Here is a 21,659-nt window from a genome sequence, read left to right as displayed (position 1 = left end):
AGAAGCTGGCTGCACATAGAAATGAAATTAGCATTTCTATCATTTTAAGTTTGGGCTCAACATATTATGCTGCAGTTGCATAAGTATGTTTTGGGTTACAGTGTGACTCTGTTTGTTGTGACAGCATTAGTGATTAAATTAGAAATGTATCTGTTTATCATACATGAACGAGGCCAACAACTGAAGCGTGTAGGTGAAATACCTCCTGTGGGACTGTAAAACAAACCTTTCTGACTTCCTTCTTTTTAAATCTTTCTTTATGGAAATGAAAAACAAGAGACCGAAAACACTGTAACATGCAGAGCTGTGTCACCATGTTGTTCTGTTGTCCTCCTTCTCACTTCCCTCTTTATGCTGTCAATAAAGAATGGAGCAAAACCCCACAGGAAATGATAGGCCTTGTGCTATGGTTCACCCTTCCTGCACACAAACACACGCAAACACACACACACACACATATGTACATCACGCAGGCTGCCTGTGTATGAGGAAGTTTTGGTCTGTATCTCAGCCTGACTCACCCTCTCTTGGTGTGGTCGCGTCCGTTTGTGTATCCACACTTGCAGCCCCTGTTTCCTCTTTATAGTGGTTCTTGTTGAGGTGAAACAGCTGCCAAAGCAGCAGTGGGAGTTCATTTTCACCACATGTTGCTTTTCACCATGTGGGTGTCTGTGGACGTAGAGGTGGTGCAGAGCACATGACCCTAATATCTTGGGTTAGAGACTGGCTCATGTTGTGTGTCAGACGTGCACTGCACTCGAGTATAAAGAGAGGTGAGTTTCTAATGAGATGTTTGTTGCCTAAAAATAGAAGACTGGTTTAAGGAACAGCAGTGTGTGGCAGCTGTATGAGATGCAATGAGTCACAGCACATTAGGAATGCAGGGTTTTTTTAAAGATGGCGGAAGGTGGTTTTGGGGCTCTGAGTGTTACCACATGTCAACTTACTGAAAATGATGTGGAAAAAATATCTCTAATGTTCTCTCTTTTTCTCTTTCCAGCATCCAATTCCCTCAATTCCAACTTTCAAGCCGTCCATGTCCGTCCCAGACTGGCTGTTGGCCGTCCAGAACTTCATGAAGGCTTTGCAGTATCCTTTATCACAAGCACGACAGGCATGACAGTATAAGCTTTTATCTGTCAGGTGGAGCTAGTCCTGCTTGTGCCTCATGTCATTGGATGCTCTTATAGACTTTAAGTGATCAAGACACCACAATCACGTCTGTCAATAGGAATTGAGGGACAGCACTGAAGTGTTGTAAAGTTGCTATTGTCCCTGACATTTCCATCAGATATAACCACACAGGAACTCAGTTCTTTGAAATCAAGAAGAGCCGTCCACTGTGTGGGTAAGTGAAATGCAGCTTTGGCAAGTACATGTAATTACTGTGACTCAATCACAGTAATATTAACAAAACTGTCCTGTCATCACTCTTCATGTAAACATCCCTTTGTCATCATCTTTACTGAATGGATGAAAAGCTGGCTTGAATAGGAAGCAACAGCTTAGTTCACAGCTAAGAAGAACATTGAGGGAAAAAAAACAGAATTGATTACTTGATTATGACTTTGGGATGTAACATTACCACAGTGCCTAATTCATGTGTGTAATTCAACCCTGTCTCTGTGCAACGTGTATTGCTTCCAACCATTCCCTTTCCTTCCTCTTCCTCGTCTCATCATCTTCCTCCCCATTCAGATTAATGGAGACGGCGAGAGAGATGATCAGGGAGTCTTTACCAATCAAATGCCTCGAGGCCGTCATCTTGGGAATGTATCCTTTCCTGTACACACACACACACACACACACACACACACACACACACACACACACACACACACACACACACACACACACACACACACTAAGCAGAGGGCCAAAAGGTCATTTTGTTATCTGTGGGTGAAATCAATAAGACATGCTGCTGTAATACCCTAATGCTCCCCACCATTGCCACTCTTTCCAGCGCTGCTGTGTTGCTTGGCAACAAGCCCACTTCAAAGTTTAACCGACCCCCCCCCCCCAATACTCACCAGCTTAGTATCATCCAGCAGAGCTTAAACTTTAAAGCAGCAGTGCTTATTTTTGCAACTCCTTCTCTATTTCAATTTGAGAAAGTGTTTTTTCAATTCCTTGAAAACATGTTGCTTTACAATAAGAATCTGAACTCGTTCTTCATCATTATCCTAAAAGAAAGTCTTTGTCTTGACTATTTGCCACAAATGATTTGCCAGTTGTTGTTTTTTTGTTGTTGTTTTTGATATGCTGAACTGTAATGCTTTTCCATGCACTAAACTCCAAATAAAGCCACACAGAGATGCTTAAAAACTGCCGTTACTCTAGTGGCCACTTGGTTCCAAAGGCCAGTTGACACCCAAATGCCCATCTTCACAGAAATACACTTGTACTGTGTTTGTGTTTCATTTTGAAGAAGCTGTTATAAAGTGATTTTATTTTTAAATGGTAAATTTACTAAGGCGCTGACCCCAGCAGTGTAATTCAGCCTCATTCAGCTGTTAAACCATCCTTGATTTAGAGTTATTGTTTAAAACGACTGCTCTAGCAAATGTGCTCCTTCTATCTGTTTTGTTTCATTGATTATGTTTATCAGACCAAAGTAACATGGCAAAAGTAACATTTTTCCATATTTTAAAAATATATTACAAGCTTTAACCATTAAAATAAAAGATACAAAGTATTTGATCTATCAGCAGATGTTGCACAGTTGTGTGATAGTTGGATGGTCCTGTGTTTAAATCCAGTCTGTGGCCTTTGTAGTGTATACCCCACCTGTTGCCCCAAGAGAGCTTGGATATGCTTCATCCCTTACACTGAATTAGATAAGCAGAGGAAAAAGGAAAGATGATTTTTCAGAAGTTGAATTCTTTTTGAACTTTATAAATCCTACCACACTGCATTGCAAAGTTTCATTGATTGGATTTGCACACCTGTGAAATAATGGCTTAGTTTACAAAACAAAATATATTAAAATTGTTTCAGTACAAGCAAATACTTTTCAAATACAAGCAGCAGGTCAGGAAACTAGGACTTTTGAGTGTCACCAGATGAGAGATTTCTCTCCCCGTCTGTGAACTGATGGTCCAGTTTCGCATGTGCTAGTTTCGTAGTTGCTTTCCCCAAGGGCTGTCAGGGTGACAGCTGACAGTGACTTTAATTGAGACTGGCTTTAGGGAGAGATAGAAATGGAGTGGGGGGTTGTTTTTTTGTTTGTTTGTTTTTCCATTTGATGCATGCCCTTTTAAGAACCCCACAGTGACATTCATAGCAATAAGAGACAGTTATTAATTGTGTGGTTTCACCTTTGGTTGTGTTATGAGGTCAGGACAGACAGATAAATATAATTTAAGGGGGGGAAAAAAGGAAGTTCTCAGGCCCCAGCGAGAATTGAACTCGCGACCCCTGGTTTACAAGACCAGTGCTCTAACCACTGAGCTATGAGGCCTCACCTGTTGGCCACTGGTTTACGTGTAATTTGAATGTCAACCAAGGCCACACCAATTAGACACGCCTTCCTTGGACTCCAGCTATTGTTAAGCTAATGCACTACCAACCTAACCAGTTGATTTTGTAATGACTTAACGCACTTGATCATCAGTATTAAATAATGTCCTAAATAATATCATCACACGTAAAATACGGTGACTTAAAAGTCATAAAAATCTGTATGGATCATTGTGAAACAAGAATGACCCAGTGTCATTCACACACATTTACCTGCAACGTTAACCTACCTGGTAACACAATCAAAACACTTTATTTGTGAGAAAGAGTCACACTGTGAGAAGTAGTGGAAAGCCAAGATAGAAATATAGGCAAGAAAAAGTGATGAGTAGCCACTGTTGTAGTCTGTAATGGTGGGGGCTGTCTGTCTGGGTTTAGTCTGTCCTCTGCCTCTGGTTCTCTGTTCTTCCACGTTATCAGTGATCTGAATTCTCTCCAGGATATGCAGGGTTTATCTTAGGTCCAACCAGCTCTGTGTGTGTGCATGCATGTGTACGTGTGTGTGTGATGTGTCCCATTGTATTAGCCATCACTGACTGGTGCTTTGCAGAGTAAGGCTAGAGCACAAAGCAGCCTCCATTTGAATCCTGATTGTAACTCTTGATTAAAGGAAAAAAATGTGTGTAAATGGAATTTTATGCTTCTTCTAAGATGTTATCTTTGATCTTTGCACTGACATAGAAACTTGAGGAAGGGAGGGTGGAGGATTGGAGAGGAAAAGGAATAGAATAGATGATACAGAAGGTAAGAGGAACAGTGAGAGAGTTAATCAGAACATTGTTGCTGCATTGAATTTATATAATGCGTTTTCTCAGTTACCTCTGCTTTTCAGAAACAGAACAATGAAGTGTGGCTTTCTGTCGCATTAGAGCATGCCTGTGGGGCAGAGAAACGAATCCACAGAAGTTCGTTTTAATTTTTGCTTTAGAAATGACAGATGGATGAGTAGTGTGAGGTAGTGATAGGTGCTCTTGTAGTCACAGGCTCACCCAGGGAGCTACTGCTAGCAGTGTCGCATGTCCTCTGGCACAGGAAGTACGCCTGTCTAATGAGCCATTCATTAGCAAGAAACAGCAGGGTGTGTTGGTGTATGATTTTCATGTTTGTATTCATTCTGCAGGATAAATATTGATCCAAAGTGAAACACTCGCAGGAATCTGTCAGAGGAAATTAAAGCTGATGCCAAACATAAACATTTGGTGTCCAGGCATTCTTGTCATTGGTGGCTCATTCTTTTTTTGCCAGCGAAGAAAAGGAATCACGATAAAATATGACACTCCTAAAAGCTTCTTACTAATGAACTGTTTAAATATGATATTTGTTATTAGAATAGGATAAGACAATCATCAACCCTGATTTAAAATATCTCTTGTCAGAACCATTGTGGTTTTGATTAATTTCGTGACAGTTGGTTATATCAGGATACCCAGCATCAGTTTTTTCGGGCTTCTTGAGCTTCATTGGTAATCAACAGCAATATTCAAAGAATCAAAGATAGTGACTGTGCTGTGATTTCATCTTTATTTACATGATTGCAAAGAAAAAATGAGAACTAGGATGGGACGACAGAAAGAGCTGCTGTCTGACTGATCTAATCAACAGTGCAGAGAGAGAGCTCTGCACTGTGCCAGGAAGGCAAGATCTTGCTGCAAGTAGTGACCTCCATAGGCTTTTGTTGCTGAAAGGATGTAAAAAGTTGCAAAAAGTAGCAAAAAAATGACCAGGTTTGCGTTGATTTGATAAACTGAAGTGTGCCGATCCTTTTTGTAAGTGAGAGGGATGTCAAGTGGACCAGTTAAGAAGGTGTATCAATATCTGAGTCCGTGGACTGAAAACAGTGTGCCTACTTAAAATAATATTTCAATATATGATCAATATGATAAAAACAAAAGCACATTCTTAACACATTTAACTCTATTTTGACTGTGCTATTAATTGATTACAAGTTATTTTGTTACTGGGAATAATGCAGGTGGTATGTTTAGGCACAAATAAAACCTATGTGTGACCGTCCGAGCATTCATCTAAAGGTTTAGTCACTTGGGCAGCACGCTGACTGTGGAAGTTCAGTGGTTTCTTTATTCAACTGTCCAGCCAACCCAGTTTAGGTCCGTGTTCTACTTTAAAACCACAGGCTTCCCCAAACAGCCAGAAACCCATACACATTGGTATGTCCATGTCATCAGTGGTCTACTTGTGTGGATGGTCCTTTGTGAATATTTAATGAAAACACAGCAGTGCTGTGGCATCCAGGCTGGTGAAGTGACAGACATGTGTTCTAACCAATGGCAGGCTTCCATCCATGGGCAGAATAGGGCAGATGGCTAGCTACTGGCCCACAAAGACATCTTCCAAGTTTCTCTGTTGCTGTATGGTAGAACAGATTGCAGATCTGTCTAAATATAGATTTAATAATTTACTGAAAATCTGATCTTTTGGATGCATTAAAGTTGCATTTCCTTCTAATAGCGAGTAGCTATACATTTTTGTGATTGCAAAAAAAAGAGCTAATGTATAGAATTCAATTGGAAAATCAACCTTGATCACTTGATTTGTCACCTCAGTAAAAACCTTCCTCATCAGTATTAATAGCCAGTCTTGAGTTTGACCTAATACCTCATGAAGCTTAGTTTCTAAGTTAAATATGTGATAAAGAAGGGTGTGTTTTTGGGCGTGACCTAAAACAGGACTGACATGTCTTTATGGTATGAACATACAGTCGAATCCCGCCTTCATTTGTGACGTCTTGGTGAGTCACTAGGATCAGCAGACATATGACCTGATGTGTATGTGTGTGTTATTGTGTCCTCTGTACCAGACAGATCATATCTCTCTGCCCCTGTTTTCCTTGTTGAATAAATGGAAACACATCAGTGAACCTGACAGATTCAGTAAGACAGAAGGAGCTGCACAAACTCACAAGAGCACACAAACTGTGTTCAGAAGACATTATTTACCCAGTGACATTTTCATAGTATAGGCCTTCTGAGAGTCAGACTGAATCTCATTTCACACAACTCAAGCTGCTCTGCTTCCTCTGCTGTGACAAATTCAAACAAATACACTCTCACTCTCAGGTTTGTACTCAAAGGTAATTAATTTTTGAACAGTTCCAGAGGTGCAGTAAGAGCGTAACAAACATTTATTTTACCCCAATAATATTTTTACACCACAAAAAAACGTCCAGATCTTTCCTTAATCCTCCGGTGTTGATCAGCTACCTGACCAATGGGCTGACGTCTCTTGAGCGTTTTCCCATCAGCTTTAAGACCCAGTTTTCGGGTCACTGCTTTCACCATGTTGTGCTGGGCGTCTATTGCAATGGCCGGTATGGGTCGCTCGGTATGAGCCGCCGCCAGGACCTGATGGACAAACCACTCACCCATCGGACTCTCGGAGAACTGGTGGCTGAATTTGAAAACTCCTACAAGAGATACCAGCACACACTAAAGAAGGTAAAGGGAGAAGATAAAGGGTATAGGAAATAAATGCAGTCCAAGAGTTAATGAAGAACCTTTTAGCACATTTTCTGTTTCTACCAGGTGAAGATTGGTTTGTACGTGCCTCACGACCCACATGTCTTCCAGCCAATTGAATGGAAGCATTTGGTGCTGAACCTGGCCTGTTTGGGAGCTCAGGAGATGAAAAAAGAGCTAGAGAAACATGGGCGGGACATGAGGATGAAGGTACATATTGTGTATTCACATACAGATATGCTCCAGGGTATTTTTCGCTGTGCACTTAATTAGCTTTTGTGCCACAGCTCTGTTATGGGAATTTGCTGCCCTTCCACTTCCAAAAGCTAGGCAGTACAGGAAAAAGCAATCATCAATGGCAATATATATGTTATTGATTAAATCAGAAACGGCATGAAAAAGAAGAACTGGGGTGATGGTGGGTTGCACAGTGGCTTGCAGATTCATAGCAAATGCAGGTAGGGTAAAGCTACTGTGGCTCAGGAGGTAGAGCGATTCATCTACCAATTGCAACATTGGTGGTTCTTTTCCCATCCCATGTGAGTGTGTGCAGATGTTAGGCAAGGTGCTTGTATGAATGTGTATTACACTACATAGACACTAGATAGAGGCTCACAGCATTGCTCCACCATTTAAAATATTCAGAAAATGTCAGATCAGAAACACCTTCGTTGGTTTGAAAAAAAAGAGAAAAAAGCAACTTTGTGAACATTCAGACTGGCAGACTTGGATATATTATGTATACAATAATGCATAAATGCGAAAAGGTTTGCACACTAAGGGAGAAAGTAAGAACAGCCTGGAATGGGAGAGAAAACCGGCAGCCCACAGTCAGCAGCAGTGAAAAATACAGACCACAAACAAACCACAAAATAAATCAGGCAAGATGGTGAAAAACTGAATATTAGGTGGTGAAAATGGGAAAAGTGGGTAATTCCACACTGTGGGAAAGAGGTCTGTTTGACAAAATTCAGTGAAAACAGTTTCACTAAAAAAGATGAAAATGTCTGTCAAACTTAGATCAAGTGACAAAAATGACCTTTTTAAAACCAAACACACACACACACAGTGTCATTTTATGGTCGTATGAATTAAATTTTAAAATAAAAGCAACTTTGCTATCTGTGATTCAAATCTGATGCAATTTTTTGTATCCTTTGTTTGGACAGACATGGCATTTTTTTAGAGAATGAACCAGGGAAACACCTTTATTATATTTTTCCGTTGGACCAGAGATGGATGTAGTTTCCTTTGGGCTGAACATGGAATATAAACTGTCAAGAGTTATTTAGGGCACGATGGGGACGAAGGAATGTGTGAGTGTACGTGTGAGGAAGGGAGACACAGAAGTGCTTTGCACAAGGTTAAATGTTTTATGAGCACCCGTATGTTTTTATTTGTATTTATTATGAGATTCTTTCCTTTTTGTGTGTATTCGTGCAGCATTTGCAGGTCCATGAAAGCAGTGTGTGAGTAGCTGTGTGATAGACGCTGATGTTAGACGGTGATACAGTATATAACGTGTACTGTATGTCAGCAAGTTATGTAGGTCAATAAGGTTGCAGCTGTCTCGCACGCACATAGAATCACAGGCAGGCACAGGTCAAGTGCAATGGGGTTTGTGAGACTTTGGTATAATCTGCTGTGCTTCAGAGGATGTGAAGTTATTATAGAGTGTGTTTGTTTCTGTGCCCATGTACAAAGCCAGCTCCAAAAAAAAGCTGGAATACTGCATAAAACGTCAATAGACACAAAATGGAATGATTCGCAAATCTCATAAACCTATATTTTATTCACAGTAGAGCACAATTTTAAGAAAGATTTTAGCTCGTTTTCAATTTAATGGCAGCAACATGTCTTAAACGTTGGAGTGGGGCTATGTTTACCACTGTGTAGCATCCTGTCTTCTTTTAACAATAGTCTGTAAACATCTCGGACGTGAGAGGAGCTTTTTTGGACGTTTGGTAGAGGAACGTTCTCCCACTCTTGTATTAGTATTCTAGCAGCTCAGCAGTCCTGGATCTTCTTTCATCATGCACCACATGTTTTCAGACGGTGAAAGGTCTGGACTGCAGCCAGGCCATTTTAGCACCTGGACTCTTCTACTGTGAAGCCATGCTTTAAATACACACAGTATGCAGTTTAGCATTGTCTTGCTAAAATATGCAAGACCTAAAAAATACCATGATCCGAACATTGCTGAAAAACTTTTATATACCTAAACCACCCAGCATTGATGGTGCCAATTCCATGAGCACTAATGCTGGCAGAGATGTACTGTAGGCTTTTTTAATAGGTGCTGATAAAAAGCTGGATGGTCTATTTTCTCTTCTAGTCCAAAGGATGCAGGGTCCATGATTTCCGAAAAGAATTTAAAGTTTCAAGAGTTCCACTTGGCCTCAGGCCATTTTAAGCTTTGGCCCAGAAAAGACACAGATGTTTGTGGATCATGATGTATGGCTTCGTCTTTGGATGATGGAGCTTTAACCTGTATTTGTGATTGGCACAGTGAACTGTGCTCACGTACAGTGATGTCTGAAAAGTCTTCCTGACTCCTTGCGGTGATTTCTATGACAGAATCCTTCCTTTTTTAATGTAGTGCTGCCTGAGAGCCTGAAGAGCTTAGACTTTGTCTTTCATGTACAAAGATTTCTCCAGATTCTCTGAGACTTTTGATGACATTTGATGTACCATAGATGATGAGGTATTTAAAATCTGTACAGTTTTATATTGAAGAACACTATTCTTAAATCACCCCATAATTTGTGTCAGGTTTTTGGGTTTTTTTGCAGAATGATAAAAGTCTGCCTTTCTAAGATGCTCTATTTACCTGAAGCTGAAAAGCTGCTACATAATTAAGCAAAGTCGTAACAAATAGTGACTTAAATTGGGTGTTTTAATGGTACTCAGCAGTGCAGTAGATGTAATTTAGCTATTGGATCAGACATTTAAAAAGGGGAAAAAAAGAATAAAATAGTTTTGCTTATAAAAAACAAAGAAATACGATCCATGTTTTTACCACAAACACATGACAAACACAACCAGCTGCAGGATATTAGCAACTTCCTTTACTGCATTCAGGAAAACTTGCCATCCGGAGTCATCCTTTTCTTTTTTCTCCTGCTGAGATCTTAATGGTAGCTTCAAGTTGCTGCTTAATACACTAAGAATGCCTCATTTGTCGCTCTGAACTGTATTGTCTGCATGAGTCATCTGTCACAACAGTGAGGAAGATTAAAAATAGACAAAAACACATTATCACATACATTTGTCTGCTGTTCCATTCATCACGGTGACACTTTCTTCCCTCCAGTTGATTAGCAGCAGCAGCTGTTTTCTTCATGCTAACATAACCGCTGTACACTGAAATGTTAGAAGTTCAGGGATTCTTTGTAAATATGAAAGCAGGGTGTAAACAGCCATATGTTTTGCCAAACTGTTCTCACTCACTGCTTTTTTAATGCCATCATTATAAACTTTTCCAGTATTGTCTGCACTGTTATCACAGTTCATAATAATTAAAAGATTAACCTTGAAATAGGTGACAATGATCTTTGTCCACCTGGTGAAAAGGGAATATGACTGAAAGTGCAACTTTTAAGTCTGAAGTTCTTTAATCTTTCTGCTGGATCAATGCTAACATTGACTAGCCTCTGTCAAATACACAGCAGCATATATTTTATTCAAATATTCTTTATTTCTGAGCGGGAAACATTAATGATTATTCACCGAGATGTTCTCCAGGGTTTCTTAGTGATCACCTTTACCTCATAATACACTCCGACTGGACCCGAGTGTCACTGGATGTTCAACTTCCATCATCAAGTCTCTAAAATTTATATGATATTTGGTGGGAAAAGTGTACGGTTTTGTTATCAGAGCTTTTTTTGGTGCATACTGCTGCTGGTGCGGCTTAAAATGGGTGGATGATAGTACACTGATGAGCTAGAAAAGAATGAAAAGATGTGCTGGTCTGCAGAGTGCTAATAAACTTTACTAAAGTTAGTGATGTTGATTCTTCTATATTTTTTTAAGATCCTAAAATCATCCAGTGCCCAGTCACCGATCAAAGAGCGAAGCCGAGGGAAGTCCTTATCGCCACGGCGTCGACAGAGCAGCCCGCAGCGACGCTTCACGCACCACAGAGACAAATCGTAAGTTCTTCCCATCGCTTAACTGTTTTTTGCTCGAGGTGCTCGTTGCCTCATATCCTCTTTCCCCTAAGTTTCCACTGGTTAAGCAGCTGATGACATCCTTAAAACACAGAAGGCTTCCACACTTAGCGCAGGGTTAATCAGCAGTGCTGGCAGCTGGTGTCTGGCAGCTTTTGTGTGGTACTTCCATCTTCCTCCCCCTCGTCTTCTTTCTCTAAAGGTCTGCTCTTCAGGTCAATGAAAGTTTAGACTTTAATTAGTGTGTGCGCCTTTAAAGAATAAGTTGTTCTGACATCTTAGTGGCAACAACTGTGTATCTGCTGGGCGGCACTGAGGACTTTGTGTATGAGTGTGTGGGTCTGCTTGTCTGCTTTTGTCGCCGACAGCTCAGCATTATCATCAGACAGACACTCCTTGTTGTGTTCAGCTGACAGTGTTATCACTATGATATATGTGTGCGTGTGTGTGTGCATATCACCAGCACTCAGCAGAATATAAGGTCTCTGATGCTGCTTGTCAAACACAGGCTTAAAAACAAAGCGCCAAATTCCATATAAAGTCTGTAAAATCAGAGCTTCCTTGTTCGCCTCTATGCCAACATATTAAAGAATCCAAGATATTGTTTGAATTATTTAAAATTTAACACTTTCATTTGGAGTAAATACAGCCCCGAGGTATACTGGATGACCTTGAAAAAAGGTTTTACTTTTTATTTAACTATGCATATTATTCTCTGTTTCTGTAACCTTGGTTTTAAACACAGTAAAACCAGTCAGAAGGCTACAGTAACACACACACACGTATGATGATGCTGAGTGTGTTTGCATGTGCCATCAGCTGTGCGGTGGGATGTAACACAATCTGACTCGGACGACAGCTGCAGCCCGGCCGTACTGCAGAGTCACCACAAACACACACAGACTCGGCACACGAATTACTGACGTTGCTAGTGTTGCCATTTGGCTGGCTCTCTGTTGACCTTTCATATATTAAGCTCTGCTGCACTTAAGAGAGTAATTATTTGGGGATCTGCATGTGTATGTCGATAGTTTGGGAAACGAACTCAGCTTTTAAATGAAATCACTGTCAGTCATCTAACATTAGATCATCATCTCCACCTCGTTTGAGATGATGATCCTAAAATTCTTGATGTAATTGAGCTATTAAACCACACATATTATCACACTGAGCTAAGCTTTCACAGGCTTTCAGCTGCATTAGTATGTTTTTGTTTAGTATATCCACTTTAATCTATATTAGCTTTGAATGCAAGTTTATATGAAAATTAAAAAGGGCTATAGCGTACAGCTTCTACAAAAGTATTCAGACCTCTTTAGTTTTTCAAACTAAAGATGCCAGGCTTTGTTGATGACTCTGGTTGTCCCTGAGATCAACAGCACAGCTGCTGAGTTTTTCTGTAAACCTAAGAAAATTAAATGTAAGAATCCAGTCTGGGTCTGAGTCTGGGTTTTGGTCCGAGTTTGCAGGTACTCCCTGTGTCTGCGTGGTTTCCTCCTGCCATTCAAATATATGTATGTATGGGGTTAGGTTAACTAAATTGGCCGTAGGTGTGATTGAGACTCTGAATTGGTTCAGTAGAAGAAAATGAGTGGCTGGATGGATGGAATCCCCCAACAGCTGACCAACTGACGTAAGACTTTTAGACTTCCTTTAGACTTCTCATGCCCACAGATTTTTTTATACCTTGCAGTAGAAGTCTAGCTGACATGAGGTGCATGCCACTTTTTATTGTTGGTGACTCTGCTGTTGATTTGCATTTGGAACATTTTGCTATTCAAAGTCTTTCTCTTTTGATGTGGTTTTACAGCAGTTGACACAGACAAAAAGAGAGTTTCTCAAAAGATGATGAACAAATCTAGTGAGCTAACTAACTCAAACCTCTGCAGTAACAAAGAGTCTTTCTATCAGTGTATGTTTGTGCTTTTGAGGCACCCTTAATCCAAACACTAAAACTTTATCCTCTGCCTCATGACTGGGGCTTCAGTTGAACTGATACCATAAAGTGTAATTGCACAGCTATGTGCAGAATCAAGGAACATATCTTAATGATCAGCAGTGAGCATGTTAGTCAGATAAAAGCAAGACTTTTTTTTAATTAAATGAGTTGTGAAAGTGTGAAATTGTGTCCTCATTTGCATAAATCTATTTCTGTTACCTTCAGAGTTCATTTAGCCATGGTTTAATTTTCACTTTCTGTAAGCGCCGTAGTTTCATCAGCTCAGAGAACCAGTTAAAATGTTTAGAACAGCACATCACCACTTTTAGCCACTTGAATGCAATACTTAAAAAGCTATTACTGTTATCAATGGAGCACTTACACCCTTAACAATATGTTGCCACCTTAGAGCGACGACTTCAGCAGAAACTGTGTAATAACCTGCTGCTGCTTCAAACAGCTGAAAGTGCGGACACAACAGCACCGGCTCATTTTACAGCTCGAGCGAGACGTTTCAGGAGGCTGTTATCAGCACTCCCGGCTTTATACAAATCGAATACAAATGACTCAATTCTCAAAATGAATTTCTGTAATATTATTGTTACACAAGCGGCTCTCTACACAGGGACGTTCAAGATAGAAGGATAGAAAGCAAAGAGAAGGGATGAAGAAAAAAGAATAATTATGTGTTTGAGGGCAAAGAGATGGAAAAAGATGGCGAGAAAGGGGAGAAGAAACTGAGTAAGTGGAAAAAGGGAAGGGTTGGGAGGGTGAGAGGAGAGCGAACGAGAAAAGAGGTGAAGGTCTGGCAAAAGATGAGAAGGCATAAAAAGCCTGTCAGCTCTCCAGATTGGTTGTAACAAGGAACACTTCTCTGTGATGTGTCAGAGAGCTTGAAAGCTTCCTTCTGAGCAGAAATAATAAAGATGGGGGGCAAGGGAGGACAATGTGACATTAGAGGAGAGGGCAGGGAGAAAAGGAGAGAGGGAAAGCACTGAAGGAGGATTAAATCGAAGACTTTTGGGCTTTTAGAAATAAGAAGGCCCTTTTGATTTTCCATGATCTTCACATTTTCTGCTATTTTCACACTTTTTTTTTTCCCCTTTGAGTTGCGCTGAAGAAAGTTGGAGTAAAGTCACTGTTTGTTTTATTTATTTATTTTTATTATTATTTTGCCTGTTTTTAAGCTTGTATTCTGACAGATATATAATCATGTTCCTCTCGTTTTATTAGAAGTCTTTTCTCTTTCTTTGTGCAGTGAACTAGGGAACAATTAGACTGTGTATAATGTTATGTTACCCATTTGTTTGTGATTACAATATCAGGCTCTTTATGTACTGTCACCACCTGCAGTTCCAGAATTCACTTTAAGTTAAACAGTGCCAAATCATAACAACACTGTGTGCATATTTAGTCACTCACATCCAGGTTGAGAAAAATTTTAGTCAGGATCCGAATCGACTTCCTGTCGTCTCTGGTTACCACATCGCTGCTGGTTACCTCCCATGTGGACGACCCTTTAGTATCCATCTGCCAATCAAAGCACCTGTGCCCCTGATTTTAAGAAACTAAAACATGATTTTTATTTCTGTCAGGGAGTCTTTTACTTCTAGCCACTTGTTGATTATTTGGTCAGTTTCTAAGCAAAACACTCAAAATTCAGCTGATTTCAGTTTATATTGGCTGGTTTTGATGGTCCTTGTAAAAATGAGCTCATTGCATTTAGTCACCCGAAACAACCAACTGAACTCTTAATACACAGTGATGGATATTATTGTGTTAATTTTGAGTGAGATGAGAAAAAAGTTGCAGATTAGTCAACAGTAAGAAAATAATGAGTGACTGCAGCCATGCTGTTGGGAGTTTGGAGACTTGTCCTCGTTTAGCTCTGCTGCACAACATTAAGGAGCTTGTCAGAATGAAAGAGCTTCTCCAGCTTCTTCTGCCACTGTGCTCTTAGTATGCAGTGCGTGTTCAGCAACTTTATCTCCTATCTTTCAGGCTGGCCTCAGTGGAGAGGAAACCTCCAGAACTCAGCATGCTCAATGACGGCTACCAGATCCGCATCTGATCCCCTCCTTCACCTATGAGACTCCTTCAGCTTCTCCATATCCGTCCAGGCTCCTCAGCCACCCTGATCCAAGAGTCTCTACCCAACCCAGCGAGAGAGTCGCCAAAACCCGAGCCACATTTTTTACACAGACGAGGTGGATGGTGTTATTTAAAACAAGAGAGCGGCTTAAATGGAAGACCGTGACAGTAGTTGGCCTGTTCCTGATATTTCTTACAGTGTTTACTCATTTCTGTAGCAATAAATCCCTTAAAATAGTCTCATCATCATCATTCATAGGCCATGAGGGGTGGCTTTTATCATTCTGTTGGTATTTTAAACCAGTATTCTTTTTTTGGTTGAAATAGTCACCCTCTCTTAGAGACAAGCACTCGAGCAAAATCAGCTCAAATGTATTTGTTAAGTTATTATATGTGTTCACCAGGAGGTGGAATGGGAAGTTGTCAATATAAATAACTGAAAGTATTCGTCAGTGGTTAAAATGACATCGTCATGCTGGAACAAAGAGATGTTCGGGTGTCGTTGCATCAAACACAGCTGGTGAAATATTCACTTGTGGGATGTTTTGGTGTCTAAGAAGTTCTCAGAACACCAGGGGAATTATGTTTTATCACAGGTGGAAGTGATGATGACTTTTTTTTGTTTGTTTGTTTGGGCAAAGCCAACATGAAGACGACTGAAATTACCACCTGTGGAACTGAGCTCAAGAGATTAAAGCTTCATTTTTTATTTTTTATTTTTTTTAAGAAGGAAAAAAACAAATCTGAAGGGAAGCTCTGGTCTGCCCCTCGACTTTTATATAGCGGTTCGCTGTAAATGATCCAAGTCATAACTTACTCCTCAACCAGCAGCAGTTTTAGGAAGATGATTAAGTAAACTCCTGTGTGCCAACTGTATTGATTACAGTGGAAGTGCTATAAAGTATGCGGGGAAATCAAAGATGCAGAATCAATAGAGAGGATAAAAGAAGAGGAGGATGAAGTGAAGCAGTGTGAGAAACGAGGGAGCGATTCAGAGAGACGATTCGCTGCAGAAGACGGAGTGATCATTAGAGCACTGCAGCAATGTTCACGTCTCATCTGCTCCTCTTCCTCAGGCGTCTGTTGAAACATAATTGCATGCATAACCATAACTCTGTTCCCAAACATCACAAAAGAAAAACTTCATGGAAGACGATCGAAAGACCCCAGGAACAGGCTAGACTCGGTTAATAGTCACATTTTTTTTTTATATGAAGACAGAAGAGCACATTTTCTATCAAGATAAATAGGCAGACTTGGCATTTCCATCCACATCTGAATTTATTAAAGAGAATCATTTTCATCATATTCACTTTGCAGCAAAGAGCAAAGAAAAGCTCTGCTGTTGGATGGAAATCACAGACAAATTAAAAAAAAAAAATAAATAAAACAGTTGTGGGTTTAATTGCTCACACAGCTCATGTCTGAGCCGTAAGAGGGGGGGAGGGCAAATACAGCAAAAGCTGGCCAGAATCTTGGGAAACATTGATCATAATCTTTGGTTTGTAGTGTGGGGGAGAAAATCAATATGTGAATTTTGTTTTTCTCATCCTTTCATTTACCAGTGGCCGACTGGATTTCCTGTTTCCTGCTAAAATAGGAAAAATATACACTGAAAAAAGCAGAGCTCAAATGAAAATGGTAAGCTTGACATACAAACAAGAACCTGCAAGCCAAACGTTAAATACACGGTGCTCTGTTCTCACACAATGCACCAAAAAAAAAGAAAAATCTTGATCCAAAAGTCAGGAGTCATTATTTCCAAAACTAGCTTGGAGAAAACCTGTAGAGTTCAGCTGTGGCTGCTCTGTGTGTTCACACGGTAAACCAACATAGCGCTGGCCAGCTGACTGCTGTTCCACCAACAGCTGGAACATAAAATGATTCAGCTGATCCAAGATCAGCTGCAGCCAGTTTCTCTACTAAGGCAAACGAGGAGCGAGGTCAGATGTTGCTGACTGAATGAATCTCAGCAACAAAAGCCTCATTCAAGACGGCCAGAGAGGATGTAACAGTCTGTGCAAGCTGTCGGCAGATATCAGAGACGGGGCCAGAGAGCCCTTCAAGGTGTTTTGATACAAAATGAGAAAAATAGTTCTGAAATGTCCAGGTTTTAATCTAAATTAGATTTGCTTTTTTTTCTTAATAGCGTGAAAAAAAACATAAGTTTCTTCTACAGCCAATATAAAGCTGTTTTACAAATTCATTCAGATATTACCTAAAGGAGGATATTCGATGTTCTTTAGCTTCCCAGTTGTGTGCTGTCCAGTGTGCCACACACTCTAACCAAATCATTTATTTGTGAGAACGGTGCAACGTCTGCAAGATGAGTGCTAATCTTTTTGTGTGTTTTTTTTTAAGTACAGGAGACAATAAGGGCAAAACACACAAGTTCTCAGAGCAGCTCGAAGAAGCTTGTTTTTGCCCCCTGAAGCCAAGTGACCTATAAGAGTCCATTCAGTACTGTATGCAGTTTCACACTCGTACACTTGATCTATCCTAAAGGTGGTCCAAAAATTCCAGTCAAGCTTAAATCCGATGGTTTTTTTGGATTCTCCTGTTGAGGCCTTCAGTGAATAGCTAAGCTAAGCTCAGAAGCTTGAAATCACACATTACATGCATTCAGCATTTATCCATCTGAATACAAATGCTTGAAATGATGGTTGAATATCTCATATCTGCATATTCAGATTTTCTTTCAATATGTAAACAAACATTTAATCAAAGCAGATTTTAAGCATGCACGCCTTTATGTGATCTGTTATCTACATCTGTGTTTATCAATGTCTGTTACATCCGCAGAATGTGGTTTTACGTCTTTTTGGTGACAATTGCAGAAGTCAGTTTGATTCAAAACAAGATATTTCTAAGTACATCCACAGTCCTCCATCACTGCCCACAGACCAGCTCTATCCACAGTTATTCATTCGGACAAATTTACATTAATTTGGTGGCTTAGGATAAATATTCAGAATTGTATTGACTTCTGTAGTTTTCACCTGAACGTTTAAGTCAGATTGGTGTTTCCCAAAACAGCCAGAGTTTGAAGCTCGTCTTTGTTCACTTACACCAGGGCGCTGAGTAAAGATCCCCGTGGAACGCTGTTTTTAACCTTGTGCTTCGCTTTTAAAAAAGGAACGTTAGATAGTGTTAAAGAGGCGAGGAGTGGTTCCTGTTTTGTTGGACAGTTAGTGGCTGTAGGTTGCTGAGGTATTTAACACAATTAAGGAAAGTCCAGGCTCTGGGCTTGCAAATACAGATGCTTCAGATTCTAAAAATCATATCTAAAGTCAAAAATTGAAACCCATACCTGATATTTTTGTGGGCTAATCTCCTTATTTCAGTGTCGTCCACTTTGTAGATTGCTCCCTGACAGTCTGACCACTCGCACGCGTTCCTCAGAGTTGGTTTTGGGGAAAAGGAAAAGTCAGAGGGAGCTAAATCTGCCTTTTCAGTGCACTGTGTCCATCCACATAGTACCAGACACCAAAACTCATTTGGTAGGGAGAATTTACAGTGCAACAGGTGAAACCGGCTGCCCTGGAAGAGGTTCAGATGGGAACAAGGAGATGACCCAAAATGGAAGATTGTCCAGATTTAGATCATGCAATGTTTTACTACTATTAGCAGAGTTGTAGAACTTGATATGCATATTTAGTAATCAAACACATTTGTTGTCCCTTAAGGAAAGACTGGTGAGGAACCCTTAATTTGGCATTATTCACTGGGTGCCTTTAACAGGGTGTGAACCTGGTCCTATTTGAACTGTGTGTCTAACAGAGCAAAGGTGATCTTTAATGGCTGGAACGTTCTGGGAAACCTTTATTTTTTCTTTGGTTATTCAGAAGGATTTCGGAAATCTACGTGCAAATGTGATCATTTGATTGTTTTATCGATTTTCTTTGAATGTTTCACTACACCCTCTGAATCACAGAACGTGTGTGTTTTGTTGCCAGTTGCCACTGCGAACATGTTATCCTAGCTTTTTGCTTCAACAGTGAGCTATGCACGCACTGTGTTACCCGAAACATATGAATCCTTGTCTTCCACAGTTCAAATGTTGGAGGGGGAAAGTGTTTGCCGCTCAATTTACACAAGTCATGTTTTCAACCATCCGCACAGAAACAAATCTTTCAGAATGATTCTACTTAGCTTTTTTCTTCTGTATATCCAGCCTGATTCAAGGTGCTGTGAGCAAAGCAGAATATTTTTTAGATATTCCTGATGTTTGGACCAGCGCAGCCCAGAGACTGTCACATGTGAAACTCTGGAACAAACTAACCAGCCGAGCGTGTTCATATTTGTGCTGATGGTTGCGTGTTGATACTTTCTAAAGGCTTGATGTTTGTTAGCATATAGAAGAAGCACAAAGTTATTCTGCTTTTTGAGTCTGTTTCACTGCAATGAAATGATGCATTTTCTTACTGAAGAAGCAACATATCTCAGAAGATTTTGATGCTGATGCTGTTGTATTTTTGGAACTACAAACTGATGATCAACAAGTTTCGAAGGGCCTAACTTCAGACTTCTCTCGATGACTGTGATGACTTTGTCTTTGTTGAAAGATAAAGATCAAAACTTTACCCAAAGACAGTGATAAACAACCAGACTGCTGAGCAGGGACACACAAACTGCATCATGTTACGTTTCACTGAGGTCACAAATGGCAGCAAAGCAACCTGAAACAGTTAAACTCCATGTAGCAACTTAGATTTGTTTCTGTGTCCGTTTGCAATTGCAACTTCTGTGCTTGACAATTTATCTGACTGAATCCGTTTTATTTGGAGTTTGATAATCGATTGTAATCTATCATTGTGAATGACAAGTGTTTCTTTAAAAACAAAAAAACAGCCTGTACTTGTAGCAGGTGCTGTTTTTGAAGGCCTTTGAGTTGTTTTCAAGTGCTCATACCATGTTTCTCCACTCCTACGCTAACTGTTCTGGTCTTGTTCCCAAACCTTTTCTGTCATGCTCGACCTTAGATTGAAAAAAAAAAAAAAAGTTGGTTTAATTTCTGTCAAATATTCAGCCAGTGACCTCATTCATGCATGCTTAAGGACTGGTTGGTAACTCTCTGGCAACTTCCTGTCGCTAGGGAAAAATGCGCCTTCACTGACCAGCTGGCGAGTGGTTGCTGGTGGTTGCCAGAGGAAATTGGTCACAAAGTTGCTTTGGTCACTAGCAGATTCCCACGGTTGCCCATAGTTTGCATGGAGGGCACAAACTTGTCTGCAATTGCTCACCAAGAGCATAGTGGACCTAATTAATGACGAGGAGGTTTTCAGCGCACCACCATCTACCACCTAACACCTGCAAATTGGTCGAGGAGTACACTTTTTTCCAACAAAGAAGCTGTTGCTGAGGGTCACTGACTGGTCCCTAGGCCTGTGTGATGGGGCGGCTAACAGGGTTAAACTGTTCATTAAATCTCCTACTTTTGTCCTCTGCAGCAGCTTTACACAGATCCAATGTACTATATCCTGTTCTTAAGTTCAGCTTTTCATAAATCAGCTTTACCTTAAAAGTATTATCACATTACAAAAAAAACCAAATCCTCATGTGCAGTATGTTGCAGCCACATTATTGCAACAGATGTCACAGACTTTATATCATAGCTGTCTTGATGGCCTAGAACAAGGATGCCGATCACAGACGTACCCTGCTGTTGCATCCAATAATTTAAAAAAAAATGGAAATCTGTTTGTGCCACAGCTGCTGACAAACTGAAACACATATAAATACAAACAGTCTGGTGGACGGTGACGTGTATCCACGCCAAGCTTCCAGTGCCTCAGCCGTGTCAGATGGAAATGTTTTTGCTTTAATTACAACCTTGTATCTCTGCTTTGTGTTCGGAGGAGTTGCCCTCGTGTGTTCCACGAATAACATGTCATTCACGCTGACCGCAAGTTTTCCTTTCGTGTTTGGCTCACTGGTTTTATTCAGATGTTCTGTGAAAATAAGAAAACAAAAAAGATGTTTTGTTTCCTGTTTTCTTGCCCGTTTTTCTTTTTTTTTTTTTGAGCCTGTAAAGCGGACACGTTTACTTCGTGCTGCAAAGAACAAAGGGACAGGCAGCCTAGTTTGTGGCCCATGAAAAGCAAAAATAAGTGTGTGTCTGTGTGTGAAAGCTGCATATTTATCCAGTGATGAATTTGATTTAACAGCTCAGTGGACTGACTGGAGCCAATGGATCGGATTGATGAACACTGAGTTTGAGGAAAGTGCTCTAAAGAACACACACACACACACACACTTCATCCAGATTTCCTGTGTGAAAACACAGTGTGAGTTTTTTTGTGTGTTTTATGGCAATCAATGGTGGGAGAAATTGTGAGCCCAGTGATCATTATTATTGTAAATCTCCTACTGTTACAGTGTCATTGGTCTTGATTGCAGCTGTTTTTATCAACAACTGTAGCAGCATGTGTTCTTTTAATAAATATTCTATGTTTTTAA

General features: G+C 40.2%; 1 protein-coding gene and 1 non-coding gene across 6 annotated transcripts in view; one reads left to right on the top strand and one right to left on the bottom strand.

The window, feature by feature from the left end:
- Positions 1 to 21,659, top strand: part of vash2 (vasohibin 2) — a 32,615-nt gene extending 10,956 nt beyond the window's left edge. For 3 of the 5 annotated variants that reach the window (XM_031751526.2, XM_031751527.2, XM_039599104.1), the window contains 7 exons: positions 1,001 to 1,089; positions 1,292 to 1,348; positions 1,699 to 1,773; positions 6,740 to 6,977; positions 7,065 to 7,208; positions 11,034 to 11,152; positions 15,111 to 21,659. In XM_031751526.2, the coding sequence (XP_031607386.1) occupies positions 1,001 to 1,089; positions 1,292 to 1,348; positions 1,699 to 1,773; positions 6,740 to 6,977; positions 7,065 to 7,208; positions 11,034 to 11,152; positions 15,111 to 15,180 (792 nt within the window). In that variant the 3' untranslated portion in view covers positions 15,181 to 21,659. Of the gene's footprint in view, positions 1 to 590; positions 774 to 1,000; positions 1,090 to 1,291; positions 1,349 to 1,698; positions 1,774 to 6,739; positions 6,978 to 7,064; positions 7,209 to 11,033; positions 11,153 to 15,110 lie in introns of those variants that run through there. The other 2 variants (XM_031751529.2, XM_031751528.2) reach the window with 2 other exon arrangements.
- trnat-ugu lies at positions 3,391 to 3,463 on the bottom strand. Its single transcript has one exon. It is a non-coding gene; the product is annotated as a tRNA-Thr (tRNA).

This window comes from Oreochromis aureus, linkage group 15 (genome assembly GCF_013358895.1).
Source record: "Oreochromis aureus strain Israel breed Guangdong linkage group 15, ZZ_aureus, whole genome shotgun sequence".
Lineage (NCBI taxonomy): Eukaryota > Metazoa > Chordata > Actinopteri > Cichliformes > Cichlidae > Oreochromis > Oreochromis aureus.
The sequence above is the reverse complement of the archived record's forward strand: the minus strand, read 5'-3'. Positions and strand labels throughout refer to the sequence as shown.